Source organism: Malania oleifera, chromosome 8 (assembly GCF_029873635.1).
Source record: "Malania oleifera isolate guangnan ecotype guangnan chromosome 8, ASM2987363v1, whole genome shotgun sequence".
In the NCBI taxonomy this organism is placed as follows: Eukaryota; Viridiplantae; Streptophyta; class Magnoliopsida; order Santalales; family Ximeniaceae; genus Malania; species Malania oleifera.
The window spans coordinates 109,516,044-109,531,751 of record NC_080424.1 but is presented as its reverse complement, the minus strand read 5'-3'; the positions used below and the strand labels follow the sequence as shown (position 1 = coordinate 109,531,751).

The following is a 15,708-nucleotide window of genomic DNA, read 5'->3' as shown; positions in this document are numbered from 1 at the left end:
TATTAGAAATTTGTGTAAAATATTTATTTTTTCTAAAAAAATCCTTCTAAAGTTTGTTTGTATAAACTTGTCTTTTGATCTCCAATAATTTCACCTTGCATCATCAAAAAAGGTGGACAGTTAAAATTTGAAGGGATATAACTAAGGATATATTAGTGTAATAATATTTTCTCATCATAATAGGGGTTTGCAATCAAATTAGAAAACTAGAAAAATAAAGGGGCTTGCATGCACGTATGCTATTATAAGCCATAACCTAACCTTCCTTCTTTAAATCTTCACATTCTTGCACAGCAGCAAGGGCATTCCCTGCCTGCACAGAAAACAGAGTGTAATGCTAAAAACAGCAAATGAGACAGAAATGAAAACATGTACTGATAGGGGGAAATGCATGAATATTTATATTACTAATACTATGTCTCACAAAAAATAGAAAAAAAATAAATAAATAAAGTTAAACACATCTTCCATGTACAAGCTTAAAGACGCAGATGACTAACTGTTTACCCTACTGAGGGATCTGGCGAGATTAATTGATATATCTCTGAAATGGGATTTTGGTGCAGTGCCTGCAAAAGCGTTGACTGCAAAGCGTGCTAATCGATAAGAAGCAACAGCAGATTGATAATCAAATTGTGACTCAAAAATAAGACCGCTCAAATTATGTGATTCCGGATAGTGAGGTGCTTGCTGCACAGCCTGCTGGATGGCACCAAATACCTGTGACAGAAGCATGGACCTTGTAAGCTCTCATTTGTCTAAAGGACTAATATATTTCTTCTACTGGATGATTCCTCAATTTTTACTTACAATGTGATCATACCTGTGCAGATGATAGATGACCTGAAAGCAAAGCAAGTTTTGCAAGACCAATTTGAAACTCTGCAAGCTACAGCAACATGAGATAACTAAGTACAACTGTGAGAAATGCTTTAACAAATGAAAATAATAAAGTCAAAGACACAAGCAGATACCAGAAGATTTTTAAAATCAAGACTCCAGAGAAAAAAATTAACTAAAATTTTTAGGGGGAAGAAGTGCAAGGGAACCCTAATCAAGTAGACCCAAGTCACAGCTCAGCAGGAACTACTGGCATACCCATAAAATAATTTATTATGCTCCCAATCCAATATTAATTTTTCCCAATAAAAACAAGAGTGCCATCATTAAGATCATAATATAAATGTAGCACTTACTGGCAATATCTGTACAGCCCTTAAACAGCTTTCATAAGCTTCATCTGTTACACTTGCAGGCTCCCTGAAGCATTAAGTATATCTCAACAAGTCTCAAGAGTTTTACAGAGTAAATTAAAACCAAAACATAAATTTTGTTTACAACATGAAGGAATAATTCACCTAGCATTCGTATCAGCTGACATCCATGCCCATGGTAATGCAAGCAAGGGATCAATACTTCTGGCACAATCAAATGCTTGCCTGGCCAATTGCTTCATACCCTCTTTTCGATATAGCTGCCAAAAGCATGGACTCAGGCACTTAAAAGGAGGATTTATGTTGTCCAGACTTTCAAAACAAAATATACACCTGCTAATATCTCCAGGTTGTTTTTAAAATTAATAATTAGACTACACAAGAAAATATGTTGTTTCTCCCATAAATTGCAGTCCATTTGTATTTTAACAAACCAGTTGCCCTCATAAAACACATTTGTTTTCTAAATAGTAATTAAGAGGAGGATCTATGTTGTCCAAACTTTCAAAACAAAATATACACCTCCTAATATCTCTACATCGTTTTTAAAATTAACAATCAGACTACAAAATAAAATATGTTGTTTCTCCCATAATTTGCAGTCCATTTGTATTTTAACAAATCAGTTATCTTAAAGTTGGGAGATAAAAATCATAAGTTCTTTTCTGTAGTAATTAAAGACGAGAACAAAGTCTCACATAAGGCACTTGGGGGAAAAAGATTACAAACTAATGATGAAATTGTCTCTGAAATTTTTAATTATTTATGTGAATCCTTTGGGGAAAGCCGATGAAAATGTTTTGAACTGCAACTGGGATTATCTCAAGGAAACTATTGGTTTCTCTTGGAATCCTAAACAAAAAAGATTTATTTATAATATAATCTAAAAGAGACCTCGACACTAAACTTAGCATTAACTTATGCAAGACTGAAGAATGAAAAGACATCAATGGATCAATGGAAATGAGGTAACATCTATTAATTAAAGCAAGGGGTTAGCACACCAATCTTTACTCCCTAGTAACATATCCATAGCCAAAATATAACTCCTGTGATCCATTAGTAGGGAAATCAATAGGAAGGTATCTTGATTGCCTAAAAAAGGGACGAGGAAGGTACGTCATCTCATCTCATTCTTACTCACTCTTTTACTGTTGCAATCATATAATCCTTCCAAATTTCCTAACTTAAGCATCAGAGTGGTCCTCCGGAGTACACCCCAAGTCCTCCAAGCTGTTTTTCTTTCATACTTGATAAATGATCGAAGTCATGATGATGGGGATCAACATTAACCTCGAGTATCTTTCGAGGATATTGTGACACGGGAATGACCACCCGAAGTCCACCATTGGATTTGAACTTTATTTGTAGCAATTGAAGCTTCTCTTGAAAGCTAGCTTGGAAAGAGGATGACAACTTGCAAGTCAAAGAATCTTGGTTTTTCAAGAAGCAAGTTGTCATGCAAGTCGAGGAGTCTTGTTTTTTCAAGAAACATTTATTTCATTTTAAGTTCCTAGACTCCACTATCATAATTATTTTAGTCCTTAGGCACCTATTTCCTATAACAAACTATTTCCAAAGAACTTCATTACCTAGGTTTTAAATGTTTCATTTACTTTTGTATTTCCTTTTATATCTTAAGAAGCCATGTGCAAGTCATGTGCATGCTCATGCAAGGCTATAAATATTCCATCACTTGTATTGTAAAAGGTATCTTTGCACTATCAATAAGAAAGGAAGCCTTTGCTTAAACTTGTGAATCTTGTTCCTCACCTTGTGAGTGAGTAGTGTGAGGCTATGTTCCGTCTCCCCGAATATTGCGTGGTGAGAGACCATGACAACATCAACGTTATCATCAACACTACACGCCCACTCCTCTTTCATAGCTCACAGCCACAACCTTCCTCAAGCTTCATTTTTGTCTCAAGATTCCAACGGATCAACAAGCTTGTTTGTGGTGATATCAAGTACTCGTGTGTCTTGGTGTTTGTTATTCCGAACCTTTTGGTAAGCTCGTTTTAATTCCTTGTTTGTGTCCATCTAAAACAGCCCTAAAGGTACCTTGTAAGCCTTGAAACTCTACCTAAACCCTTGATTGAAAAACCTTGTTCATTCTCTTTGAATCTTCCTAGATTTATAACATGAACATGCTTGCTAGTACCATGCTTAGGGATATTTGATTTGTACACTAGGACTTGTGATCTAAGACTTCTAATATAATCTTTTAAAGTGAACTTGATTACTTGAATGAAATGATCAACTAAGGGCTTTTAAATTAAATCATATATGTTTTCAAAATCTCAACAACTTGTGATCATTAGAATATGTTTGTGATGTTCATGCTTGGTTAGTTCAATTCTTCCCATAGATTGTGATATTGTGTGTGTACTACAAAGAGGGTCAACCATAGGACTAGGGCTACTTAGAACCGTCCTACATCACATTGGTATCAGAGCCTAGGTTAGGTTCACATTTGAACCTGCTTTGTGTGACCAAACACCATTCCAAAGGGCTGCCCTAGTGTCACCGAATCCTACCCCAACCCCTAGGATGTCTACTCGAGCCGGGAATCCTTACCAAGGTCGTAGGACTGATGTTGAGAGAGATGCCTTAATAGATGACCTTCAAGATCAAGTCCATGACTAGAATCAAGAGCTAGTTGAGACCCGCCAAAGACTAGTTAGGTTGGTAGTCCAACTAGTCCATAACCCACCCCAAGACAATTTAGAGCCGCCCCTTGAGCGAGGCAATGATGATGAACAGCCTAGAGAGCCACCTATGCCTCCTAGAGAAAGACCTCCTCTTCCTCTACAAAGGCGAGTGAATCTCCAAGATAACTTTGTTAGGAGACCCCCACGTCATGAGCCCTATGCCCAACATTGGGGTGATGAGGACTATGACGTTGATGACTTTCAAGGTAGGAGACCTTACTGTAGGGACCATAGTGATCCATACGAGGATGTGATGAGGCAAGTGAAGGTAGAGGCCCCCACCTATGATGGACAGATGGACCCTAAAGTCTTCCAAAATTGGCTAACTGAGATGGATTCCTAATTTGACTGGTATAGGATGATTGACCCTCATCGGGTTAAATTTGCAAAAATGGGGCTAACGGGTCAAGCCAAGCTCCATTGGTTGAATGCTGAGAGACAAGAGGCGAGGTTAGATCATAAGCCTATTGAGCATTGAAAACTAATGAAGGATAGGTTGAGGGAGAAGTATGTACCCCTTAACTATAAATAGCGCCTTACGAATCAACTTTACAGTTTGCGTCAGGGTAGCATGACATTGTCAAAATACATGAGTCAATTCGATGAGTTGTCTATAAGACTGTTAGTCAACATATCTCCTGATTTCGCACAAGTTTAAAGCCTAAACTGAGGAGAGAATTGTTTCCCCATCACATTGATTCCCTTGAACAGACCTATAATTTAGTTCATGGCTTTGAGCAAATGAATAAAGGGCCTATGGGAAAACGGTTTGGTGCCTCTTCAAATGAGTCATACTCTCGAAAGGTTCAAAATTATGACAAGTCCCAACCAGCGCAATTAGGTCAAGTCACCTCCCGAGGCAGCAATCCCATAGTCCAGCAGCATATGGACAAGGGAAAAGCACCCATGACTGGATCCTCTCGCTAGAGTTTTGGCAACGTAGTGTGTTTTAGGTACCATAAATAAGGACACTTCGCCAAACAATGCCCCACCAGGAACTTGGCACTTGATAGGGAAGATGGTGAGGAAGAACCTAAGGAGGATCAAGTATGTGTTCCTAAAGTTGTACCTAGTGAGGATGGGTTGTCAAGTGAGCCAGATGAGAGTGCCCAGTTGAGTGTGATGAGACGCATTATGATCATTACCAAGGATCAGGAGGATTGGCGTCGCTTTTCTATTTTCCATGCTTACATTAAGTGTGGGAATAAAAGTTGCAAGATGATCATAAATGGTGGTAGTTGTATGAATGTTGTGTCTAAATCCGCAGCTGAGAAGTTGGGATTGAAAGTTGAGCCACACCCACAACTATATAAGGTAGCTTGGGTTGATGCCACTACCATGCCCATGAGCCATAGATGCCTAGTCCCCACTAAGATTGATGATTATGAGGATGAGATTTGGTGTGATGTCCTCCTTCTTATGGATGTTACCCATATTTTGTTAGGACGACCTTGGTTGTATGATTTGGATGTCTCACATAATGGGCATGCCAACACTTATTCCTTTAGGTGTAATGGAAAGAGAATTGTTTTGAGTCCACTAGAGTCAAAAGTTAAGACAAATAAGAAGGAAAAGACAAAAACTAGTGGAAAATCATTGAACATCATGAATAAAAAGCAGTCTGAGCACGAGAGTCGAGATACACAGATAGCATATGTGGTTGTTACTAGGGAGACTAAGGCACCCCTTCCTGAGCATGAAACACCACTGGAAGTATCACCCATACTTTTCGAGTTTGAGGATGTCATCTCTAAGCCACCTAGTGAGTTACATCCCATGAGAGACATTCAACATGTCATTGACCTTGTTCCTAATTCATCTATGCCTAATTTACCACATTATAGAGTGAACCTGAGAGAACATGAGGAGTTGATGAAACAAGTGAATGAACTGAGGGAAAAAGGCTTTATTCAGGAGAGCATGAATCCATGTGTCTGTCCAGCTCTCCTCACTCCCAAGAAAGATGGCACTTGGGAGGATGTGCATCGATAGTAGAGCAATCAACAAGATCATCATTAAGTATAGGTTTCCCATACCTAAACTAGATGATCTGCTTGATCAGATGGTAGGATCCAAAATTTTTTCAAAGATAGACCTTAAAAGTGGATACCATTAGATTAGGATTAGACCGGGAGATGAGTGGAAAACTACCTTCAAGATGAAGGATGGGTTATATCAGTGGTTAGTCATGCCATTGGGGCTAACTAACGCACTGAGCACTTTCATGAGAGTTATGACTCAGGTATTAAGGACTTTCATTGGACACTTCCTTGTAGCCTACTTTGATGATATATTGATCTATAGTCAGACTAGGAAGGAGTACCTAGTCCATTTGAGGAGAGTGTTTGAGGTTTTGAGGGAGCAGAAGTTGTATGCCAATTTAAAGAGGTGTACTTTCATGACTACACACGTCATCTTCCTTGGTTTTGTTAGGTCTGAGCATGGCATTTTTGTTGACCTTGATAAGGTCAAAGCCATTCGAGATTGGCCTACTCCCCGAAACATACATGATGTGAGGAGTTTTCACAGGTTAGCCACATTCTACAAGAGGTTCATTAAGAACTTTAGCACCATCATGGCCCCCATTACAAACTGCCTCAAGAAAGGAGAATTTACACGGTCGAAATCTACAACAAAAGCCTTTTTGGATATAAAAGATTTAATGACTAAGGCACCATTGCTACACCTCCCAGATTTCCAAAAATTATTTGAGGTTGCATGTGACACCTCAGGTGTAGGCATTGGAGGAGTAATTAGTCAGGAGGGACACCCCATAGCTTTCTTTAGTGAGAATTTGAATGAGACAAAACAACGGTATTCTACCTATGACAGGGAATTTTATGTTGTAGTACAGTCACTGCAACACTAGAGACACTACCTCCTTCCACAGAAGTTTGTCTTGTACTCAGACCACCAGACCCTTAGGTATTTACATACTCAAAAGAAGCTAGGGCACAGACATATGAAATGAGTCGAGTACATACAACAGTACACCTTGTACTCAAACACTGAGCTGGTGCTGAGAACAAGGTTGTTGATGCTTTGAGCCGAGTTGTAGCCACCATACAAACTCTTCAGGTGAAAGTTGTTGACTTCGATAGCATCAAGCAACGGTACTCTCAGTGTAAAGACTTTTGTGATATATTTTCTGCTTTGCTGCAGGGAGTTCCTAGATCTCACCCAAACTTTGTGATTCACGATGGATTTCTTTTTAGAGGAGCTAGACTGTGTATCCCATCCACATCTTTACGTGACCAATTGATTTGGGAATTACATGCTGGAGGTGCTACAAGTCACTTCGGTAGAGATAAGATCATAGTTATTATTGAGGATAGGTTCTACTGGCCTAGTTTGAAGAGAGATGTTGCTAGGATTGTTTCACAATGCCATACTTGTCAAACAGTGAAGGATAGGAAACAGAACTCAGGATTGAATACCCCTTTGCTCGTTGCTGCACATCCCTGGCAAGATATCAGTATGGACTTTGTGTTAGGTCTCCCTAGGATTGCCAGGGGAAATGATTTAGGGTTTGTTGTTGTGGACAATTTTTAAAAAATGTCACATTTTATTCCATGCAATAAGACACATGATGCCTACAGGATTGCCACTATATTTTTTAGGGAAGTAGTGAGACTTCATGGTCTTCCCAAAACCATTGTTTTTGATAAAGATGTGAAGTTTGTGAGCTACTTCTGGAAAACCTTATGGGCATTACTAGGTACCGAGCTCAAATTTTCTAGTGCATATCACCCACAGATTGATGAGCAAACTGAAGTGGTAAATAGGAGCCTTGAGGACCTATTGAGATGTTTGGTAGGTGAGAACATCACAGCTTGGGACTTATGCCTTCCTATGACCGAGTTTGCATTCAATAGTTCAGTGAATAGGACCATATGACTTAGCCCATTTCATGATGTTACAGGATATAGTCCTAGGAAGCTTGTAGATCTCATTCTATTACCACCCGAGTCTAAAGTGAGTGAGCAGGCTGATACATTTGTGAAGCACATACATGATTTACACTCTTAGATAAGAATGAAAATTAATTTAAGCAATAAGTATTATAAATCTATTGCTGATGCAGGTTGCAGGAATTTTCAGAAGGTGATATGGTTATGGTTCGAATTCGCTCTGAATGGATTCCTTCAGAAAAGGTAAGAAAGCTTCATGCCAAAAAGATGGGACCATTCAAAGTTTTCAAGAAAATAAGTTCTAATGCTTATATGTTAGATATTCCGATTTTGGTATAAGTAATGTATTTAATGTTGAAGATCTAATGCCTTTTCTAGAAGCTAATTCTTTTTGCAGAACGAGGCCTACTAACCCTGCAAATGAACCTACTCCATTCCTAACTCCAGTTGCACCAGAAAAGCCAAATTTACCTTTACCACCACCATTAGTCCTACCAAAGAAACTCGAGCAAATTGAAGACATTCTGGATGTTAAAAAAAAAAAAACACACTAGTTGGAACGTACCAAAAGTTTCTGGTCAAATGGAAAGGGAAGGCACTATTAGAAAGCAGTTGGATTTTTAAAGATGATGTCCTTCGTCTCAACCCAAAGCTGTATACTGAGTACTTTCGAAATAATTCTCCGAGAATTCTTTTCGGCTAGGGAGAGATGATGGGGATCAACATGCACCTCGAGTATCTTTCGCGGATATTGTTATCAATTGTATTGAATCCCTTCTTGCAGCTAACTACATGGCAGTTACGTGGCTGCAGCTAATTACATGGTATTTATAGCTATAATACAAGAATCATGCCATAAATAGATAGGTTAATTATAAACTAATTATGGCTTGATATAATCTGACTGACATCCCCCCTCAAATTGTTGCGGGTCGATCAAGAAGCATCAATTTGCCCATGAGAAACTGATGGCGCTAACGAGTCATGACTTTCGTAAAGATGTTAGCAATTTGGAGGTCAGTTGAAATGTGAGGAAGAGAAATGACATGAGTGTCCAGTGCTTACCGAATAGAGTGACAATCCACCTCAATATGCTTCGTGCGCTCATGATAAACGGGATTAACAAATGTTGATTTTTTAAGTCCGATCCCTATTTTGATGCTGACACACTTGGAACTAATGTGTGTGTCATATGACCAATCGAGCCCTATGATAGCCATCAGAACACACACATGAGAGAGGTTTGATGGAGGCCAGAAAATACTTAAAAAACACATACTCTTGGTGTACTCCATGTAGATTCAAGAGCAAAAGAGGAAGACATTTGTTTTATGTTGTAATAGCATTTAATTTTATATTTTGGTTTGTAATAATGCATGGCATGCATGATATGAATGGAAAGCTCAAATGACCATAGGGAAACCAAAAGACCATAGAGTCAACCGACGCCAAGTTTTTGGGCTTAATTAAGAAGCCTAGGCCATAGACTGACCTTAGATCCCCAAACACCTCATAACAAATCCCCTATATCTTAAAAGTTATACCTATATGATCAGGGGAAACTTCCAATCAAAATCAGGACTCAACTTGAATTTTAAAAGGGCCTCGGGCGACCGAACCTAGAGTGTTAAAATGGTTCGGGCAACTGAATGAGCAAAGAGTCAACAAGTTGACTTGGCTCGGGCGACCAAACCCATTTTGAACCGACTTTCCATGGTCGACCGAATGCTTTAAGTAACTTTTTCCACCGTCCTCGGGTGACCGAACTTCTAGTTCAAAATAGGCTCGGGTGACTGAATTGAGGAGTTTGGCAACCCGAACCATGGACCAGGTGCCTGAAGTCACGAACGAATGAAAAATCGCCCTACGTTCAACGATCCAAACTTGCACTCAATCACCTGAACGACTGAACCCAAGAATAGACTTGTGTCTGTTCGGAAGACCGGCCCTAAGGACCTGGCGACCGAACCTCTCGGGTTAACTTGTTTTAACCGCGGTAATTGGGGTTAAATTCTTAATTAAACTTTTCTAAAATTCCTAATGCATCTCTAACAGTCATATTTTGGCCTGTGTCTATAAATACCCCCTCATTACTCAATTTTAAAACTATTGCTTAGATTTTAATTTCTCCCAAAATTCTTTGTGCTAAAATTTTTTAACTCTCTTATACTCCTTTGAAAATCATTTTAAGAGAGCTTTTGATTTCTCTTTCACTCCCTTACTTGCAAATCCTTTGTTCTTGAGAGATTGTTAAAAGAAGTTTTATTTTGGGCATATCTTTTCAAGTATTCACTCTCATACACACGTCATCTTTGAAAATCATTGTGAGAGTAATTCTTTAAAGCATTTCCCATATTATTTTCCTTGATAAATATTTGTTTGAGAAAACTCCTTTTAGCTTGGGAGTCTTTGCATTATCATTGCAAAATTCAAAGGCTTACACTGAGTTTATTTCATAAATATTTTTGTAAGCACATTCCCAAATATCTCGTACACTTAACTTTGCAAAATATTTTAGGAGATACTATTTGGGTTTTAGATTTTTGAAAAACACCTATTGAATATCTTGTATTTAGATCAAAGATCAACATTATTATTTTCTCACATTTTTACATAAAAATATCTTTGATAAAAAATCACACATACTCACTTGAGCTTATATTCATATCATACTTGAGTGCATTGATTGTGCATAGTGGTATATATCTGCTTGTATTAGAAGCAATATGGTTTTACAAAATATTTCATTTGAATATTTGTTGTATTCCCGACGTATGATCAGAAGAGGGAGACTATCCCTGTGAATAGTCCCGGACTTACTCAGACCCGGTTAGGAGAGCACCGGACTGGTTCAGACCCGATTAGGAGAAAACTAGGTGCACTATCCTGATAAGGTGTTGTAAACGGTGTCGCTCCACCCGCAAGTGAGTAACTAGTGGAATCCTCTTACCAGTGAGCTTGAGGCGGGGACGTAAGCACAATTGGCCAACTCCAATATCATATCTTGTGTCCAGCTTTCTCTTTCCTTACGCTATTTTATTTCCGCACTTATATGGTTTTTATTGATTACTTTGATTGCTTGGGAAATACTGAGATTTCTTTAATTGTTTAAATTTCTACTTTGTTTTATTTATTGTGGAAATTGGAATATGTTTAGAAAGATCCTAGGTTGTGAAATACTGCTGTAATTTGGATTGGACCTAGGCATAAATTTTAAATTTCCAATTCAACCCCCCCTCTTGGGAATACACCAATTCCAACAATTGGTATCAGAGCCTCGTTGCACTAGACTTAAACGTTTTTACAAAAAAATCACAATGGCTCATATTGGTGTATCCTCATTCGGTGAGGGACAGTCACCTTCTAGGTCTCCTGCATTTTGGGGTGTAAATTACACCTATTGGAAAATTCGAATGAACGTTTTTATAAAATCAAAGGACTGGTGGACGTGGCAAGTGATTGATAAAGGAATTTGTATGCCAATAGTTGAAAATGATAATAGTTTAATGCATGCAAATTTACATGCCATGGATTTTCTGTACTGCGCTTTAGATTCTAATATTTTTCTTGAGATTATGGCATGTACAAATGCGAGGGAGATCTGGGTTGAACTAGAAAAGAAATATGGAGAGACCTAGGAAAGGGAGATTGCCACTCTAGAAGCTCCAAGATCAAATGATCAGGTAGTGGCAGATCATAAGCTAACCGCAATAACCAACGAGGAGGTATATGACTCACCTTCTGGTTTAGTTAATATTGCATGTGATGATTCCTTTGTTGGTTCCTGCAACACATTATTTGATGAATCATCTGTTGAATTTTGTGATAATCCTACTGATGACACATGCAATGATTCATGTAATGATTGTGTTAAATTTTGTGATGAATCATGTGTTAAATTTTGTGATGAATCATGTGTTAAATCCTATAATGAAAACATGCATGCATATGAAGAACTAGAAAAAGCTTCATTGAAAATACATAAGTTTCTAGTTAGGATATCTGAAAAGAAAAAGTTTTTGAAAAATGAGGATAAAAAGGTGGCAAAACAATTAAAAGAATTGAAAGCTTATCATACCACCTTAGAAAAGAAAAAATATCACCCAAAGTAGAATATAGAAAGAATAATCATAATAAACCCTTAAGATTCAAAAGAAATAAATTTTTCAAAAAGGGTTCATATTATAAGTCCCACAGTCATACCTCGTCAAATAAAAATAAAACAAGTAAGCATAATTTGTCACATTATAAAGTTTGCCTATCTTGTAAAATGAAAGGGCGTATCTGACTTAGAAGTTCCAGAGGCATAGACAAAGAAATGATGTGGGTAATCATGAAGGCAAACCCCGTAGGACCTAAGGAAAAATGGATTTAAATTAATATTACTTAAATGAGTTGATTCTTCCTTAGACCCTAGGACAAGATTTAGGGGGTTGTGATGTTTGAAAGGCCTAGGAAGTGGTTTGTGCCTAAAGCTAAAATGCTAGAACCTTAAAATACTGAGATGAAAAACATAAATCACATCTTAAATAATATCTCAAAAGCATACTAAAGTAAAATTCACTTCCCAAATGGACAAGGCTTCTGTGCCAAGTAAATATTTCCAAATGCTTAATTCATGCTTAAAGATAATCATCTTAAGTTAAGTATAATTTTGTCCATCACACAAGTTTGCGGTTTAGGGGATCCATCTTACACTATATATATCATTTAATCCTAAACTCACTTGTTCGTCATAAAAGCCTAGATCAAAATTCAGCCATCACTCCAGGTTTAAGCACTAATGATCATAAATGCCTATTATACAAGTGCAAATTAAGAGATATCCTCCTCGTAATCAAAATTAGAGGCATCCACTAAGGGAACCAAGCTCCTCATCTAAGTAAATCAAAATATTCCCTTTGAGCTTAAAATATAAAAATCCTTTAATTTTAGTTCATCTCCTCCATAGGAACTCTTTACCACACCATGATCACATTCGGTAAAGAGTAATCTATTCCTTGGTTCATATCCTTGCTCAAAATAGTGATCATATTTAAAGGATACTTTCTAATCTCCAAAGAGCTCTGTTCTACAATAATCATATACCCATAAATGCTCTCTGGCAAAATAGTTGGGACATATTCGCTAACACAAAAACATCTTAAATAATGTCTTGCTTCTCCAAAATACTCTTCTGAAGTCACTAGAGATTAAATCTTTAAGAGTATTTATTCAAATTCTTTCATAAGCTCTCAAATTTTAATAAAATCCTTTAGAGCTTCATATCCTTTAAATGAAATTGAATGGCTAATATGATTGCTACAGGTTTCAACATATATGGAAATGCAAATGACTGAGAAACCTATGCACGAACTTTAAAAATGAAAAGCCATTTGAACTTGTGCCTCTCACGAATTAAGATTCATAAGAAAAGAGGCAAAGTAGGCTTATGATTCTGAAAAACATTAATTGTGACTTTTTGGTCCAATAAGCCTATGTTTACAACGCCAAGTTTAAATCACTGAAAAATCTTAGGGCACTTGGCTAAAGAATTTTTTTTAAAAAAAGGAAAAGACATGATTCAGTTGAATGCTTAGCTCAGGGGGAGCATTTGTATTTCATGACTGTAACTTAATTAAATGCTCTCCTAATCATATTTCGTGCCCACATGCCTATATAACAACAGCACTATTGCATACTATCCATATTTTAATCAAATGCTTAAATCACTTTGATGGATAGTGATTTGTGACTATCTAGTACTATGAACTATTATTTGAATATAATGATTGAGAATATTGGATTGCATGGAACGCCATCTGAATGGCTGTGGCAGAAATTTATATACTTGCATGCTTGTATGGAACGCCAACTACATGGCTGATGCAATATTGAGAATTGCATGTTGGTAGTGGTTTTTAGGTTGTTGCATGCTTTATATGATCTATCTGTTGAAAACAACCAGATATCAGGTACAAGTTTTATGGAAAAACATCCGATTTACAGACAGCATGCTGCCGAAATTTCGACAGAATTTTTCCCAAAATAAAATTTTGTACATAGATGATTATGATAGAATAAATGATAAATATATTTTTGAAAGGACGAGTGAAAACTAATTGAATATTAAATTTCATCCTCGCATAATCATCGAGAACAATTAAGGGAGCCCAGCTCCATCCCTATAGAAATTTGAATAGCACTAGTGTTATTAGCATGGAGAGAAGTGGGGTCAAGCTAAGAGAAACCTAGCTCAGCAAGAAGCCCACGAAGCCAACTAATCTCAGAACAAGCAGCAGACATCACACGGTATTCAGATTCAGTTGAAGATTGCGAAACACAAGCCTGCTTTTTACTCTTCCAAGAAATCAAAGAATCTCCAAGGAAGACGCACCAGCCTGTGACAAAACGACGAGTATCAGGACAACCGGCCCAATCAACATCACTATAAGTAACGAGATGAAGAGGAGAGCCAACAGGAAAGAACAATCCACGACTAGGGGACCTCCGAAGATATCAAATGATACAATGAATGACAGCTCAGTGCAAATGGCGTGGAGTCTGCATAAATTGGTTAACCTGCTGGAAAGCAAAGGAAATATTAGGTCGAGTAATAGTCAAGTAGTTCAAGCTACCCACCAGCTGGCGATACACAGTAGGATCAGAAAGGAGATCACCCTCCTCACGACGATACTTCGTGTTAACTTCTAGAGGAGCATCCACAGAAGATGTATCCAAAAGACCAGCCAAAGTAATTAAATCTTGTGTATACTTATGTCGATTTAGGAAGATGCCTGAAGGAGCAGTGTAAACTTCCAATTCCAAGAAATACGTAAGAGGACCAAGACCCTTCATATGAAAAGAGGCGTGAAGATGCTGCTGGAGATGATCAATCAAAGCAGAATTGATTCGGGTGACAACAATATCATCAAAATAAACCAGAAGAAGAACAATACCAGCATAGTCCACCCCATACTCTTGCTTGTTCCCAAGGGCAACCAACCATGCCTTATACCGGTCCAAAATTCCATCAGAGCAAAGCTTGATCGAGTAAACCCATTTACAACCGATGGCCTTAATATTAGATGGGCAAGGAACCATGTCCCAAGTAACATTATCTTGGAGAGCCCTAAGTTCCTCATCCATTGCTTTCCGCCAACATTCATGTTTAACAGCCTCAGAAAAACATTTAAGAATGGGAATAGAAGTTAAAGTAGCATTAAAACCACACCGATCAAGAGGGCATTATACTCATGCAGAGCATCGAGGACCAGGTGTAGGAGCCATGTCAGGCTCAGGAGGCGGAGATGGCATTGGATCAGATGCGGAGGAAGATTCAAGCTTGAGAGAGGGCAAAGTTGGTAGACATCGAGTATACACAATTTCAGGTTTGAACTGCTCAGGAAGAGGAGGCAATTCATCATAACATGGAAGAACACTAAGCTCAGGCAAGGGCTCAACATGGGTAGAAAAGTAATATTGATTTTCAAAGAAAACAACATTACAAGAAGTACAAAATTTGTTAGAACCAGAATCATAGCAAACATAGCCTTTGTGAGAAATACTATAACCCATAAACACATATTTAACGGACTGAGCAGAAAGTTTGTGACGTTCATGAGAAGGTAAATGAACAAAACAAACACATCCAAAAGCATGCAAATCAAGATAGCTAGGATGTTGATGATGCAAACGAAAATAAGGAGAATCAAAATTCAAGACCTGAGAAGGCACTCTATTAATTAAGTAAACTGCGGTAGATAATGCCTTAACCAAGAATTTAGAAGGAATAGAGGACTCAAGCAATAAGGTGCAAACAACGGCCAATAGATATCAGTTCTTACGTTCGGCCACCCCATTTTGTTGTGGGGTATTAGGAAAGGAGCGTTG

General features: G+C 37.8%; 1 protein-coding gene across 4 annotated transcripts in view; it reads right to left on the bottom strand.

Moving 5' to 3' along the window:
* The window catches only part of LOC131162987 (tetratricopeptide repeat protein SKI3), a 48,977-nt gene that overhangs the window by 5,751 nt on the left and 27,518 nt on the right, over positions 1–15,708 (bottom strand). For all 4 annotated transcript variants that reach the window (XM_058119640.1, XM_058119643.1, XM_058119642.1 and 1 more), the window contains 5 exons: positions 1,359–1,474; positions 1,197–1,260; positions 824–889; positions 508–720; positions 262–313 (listed from right to left, as the gene is read on the bottom strand). In XM_058119640.1, coding sequence (XP_057975623.1) covers positions 262–313; positions 508–720; positions 824–889; positions 1,197–1,260; positions 1,359–1,474 — 511 coding nt within the window. The remainder of the gene's footprint in view (positions 1–261; positions 314–507; positions 721–823; positions 890–1,196; positions 1,261–1,358; positions 1,475–15,708) is intronic.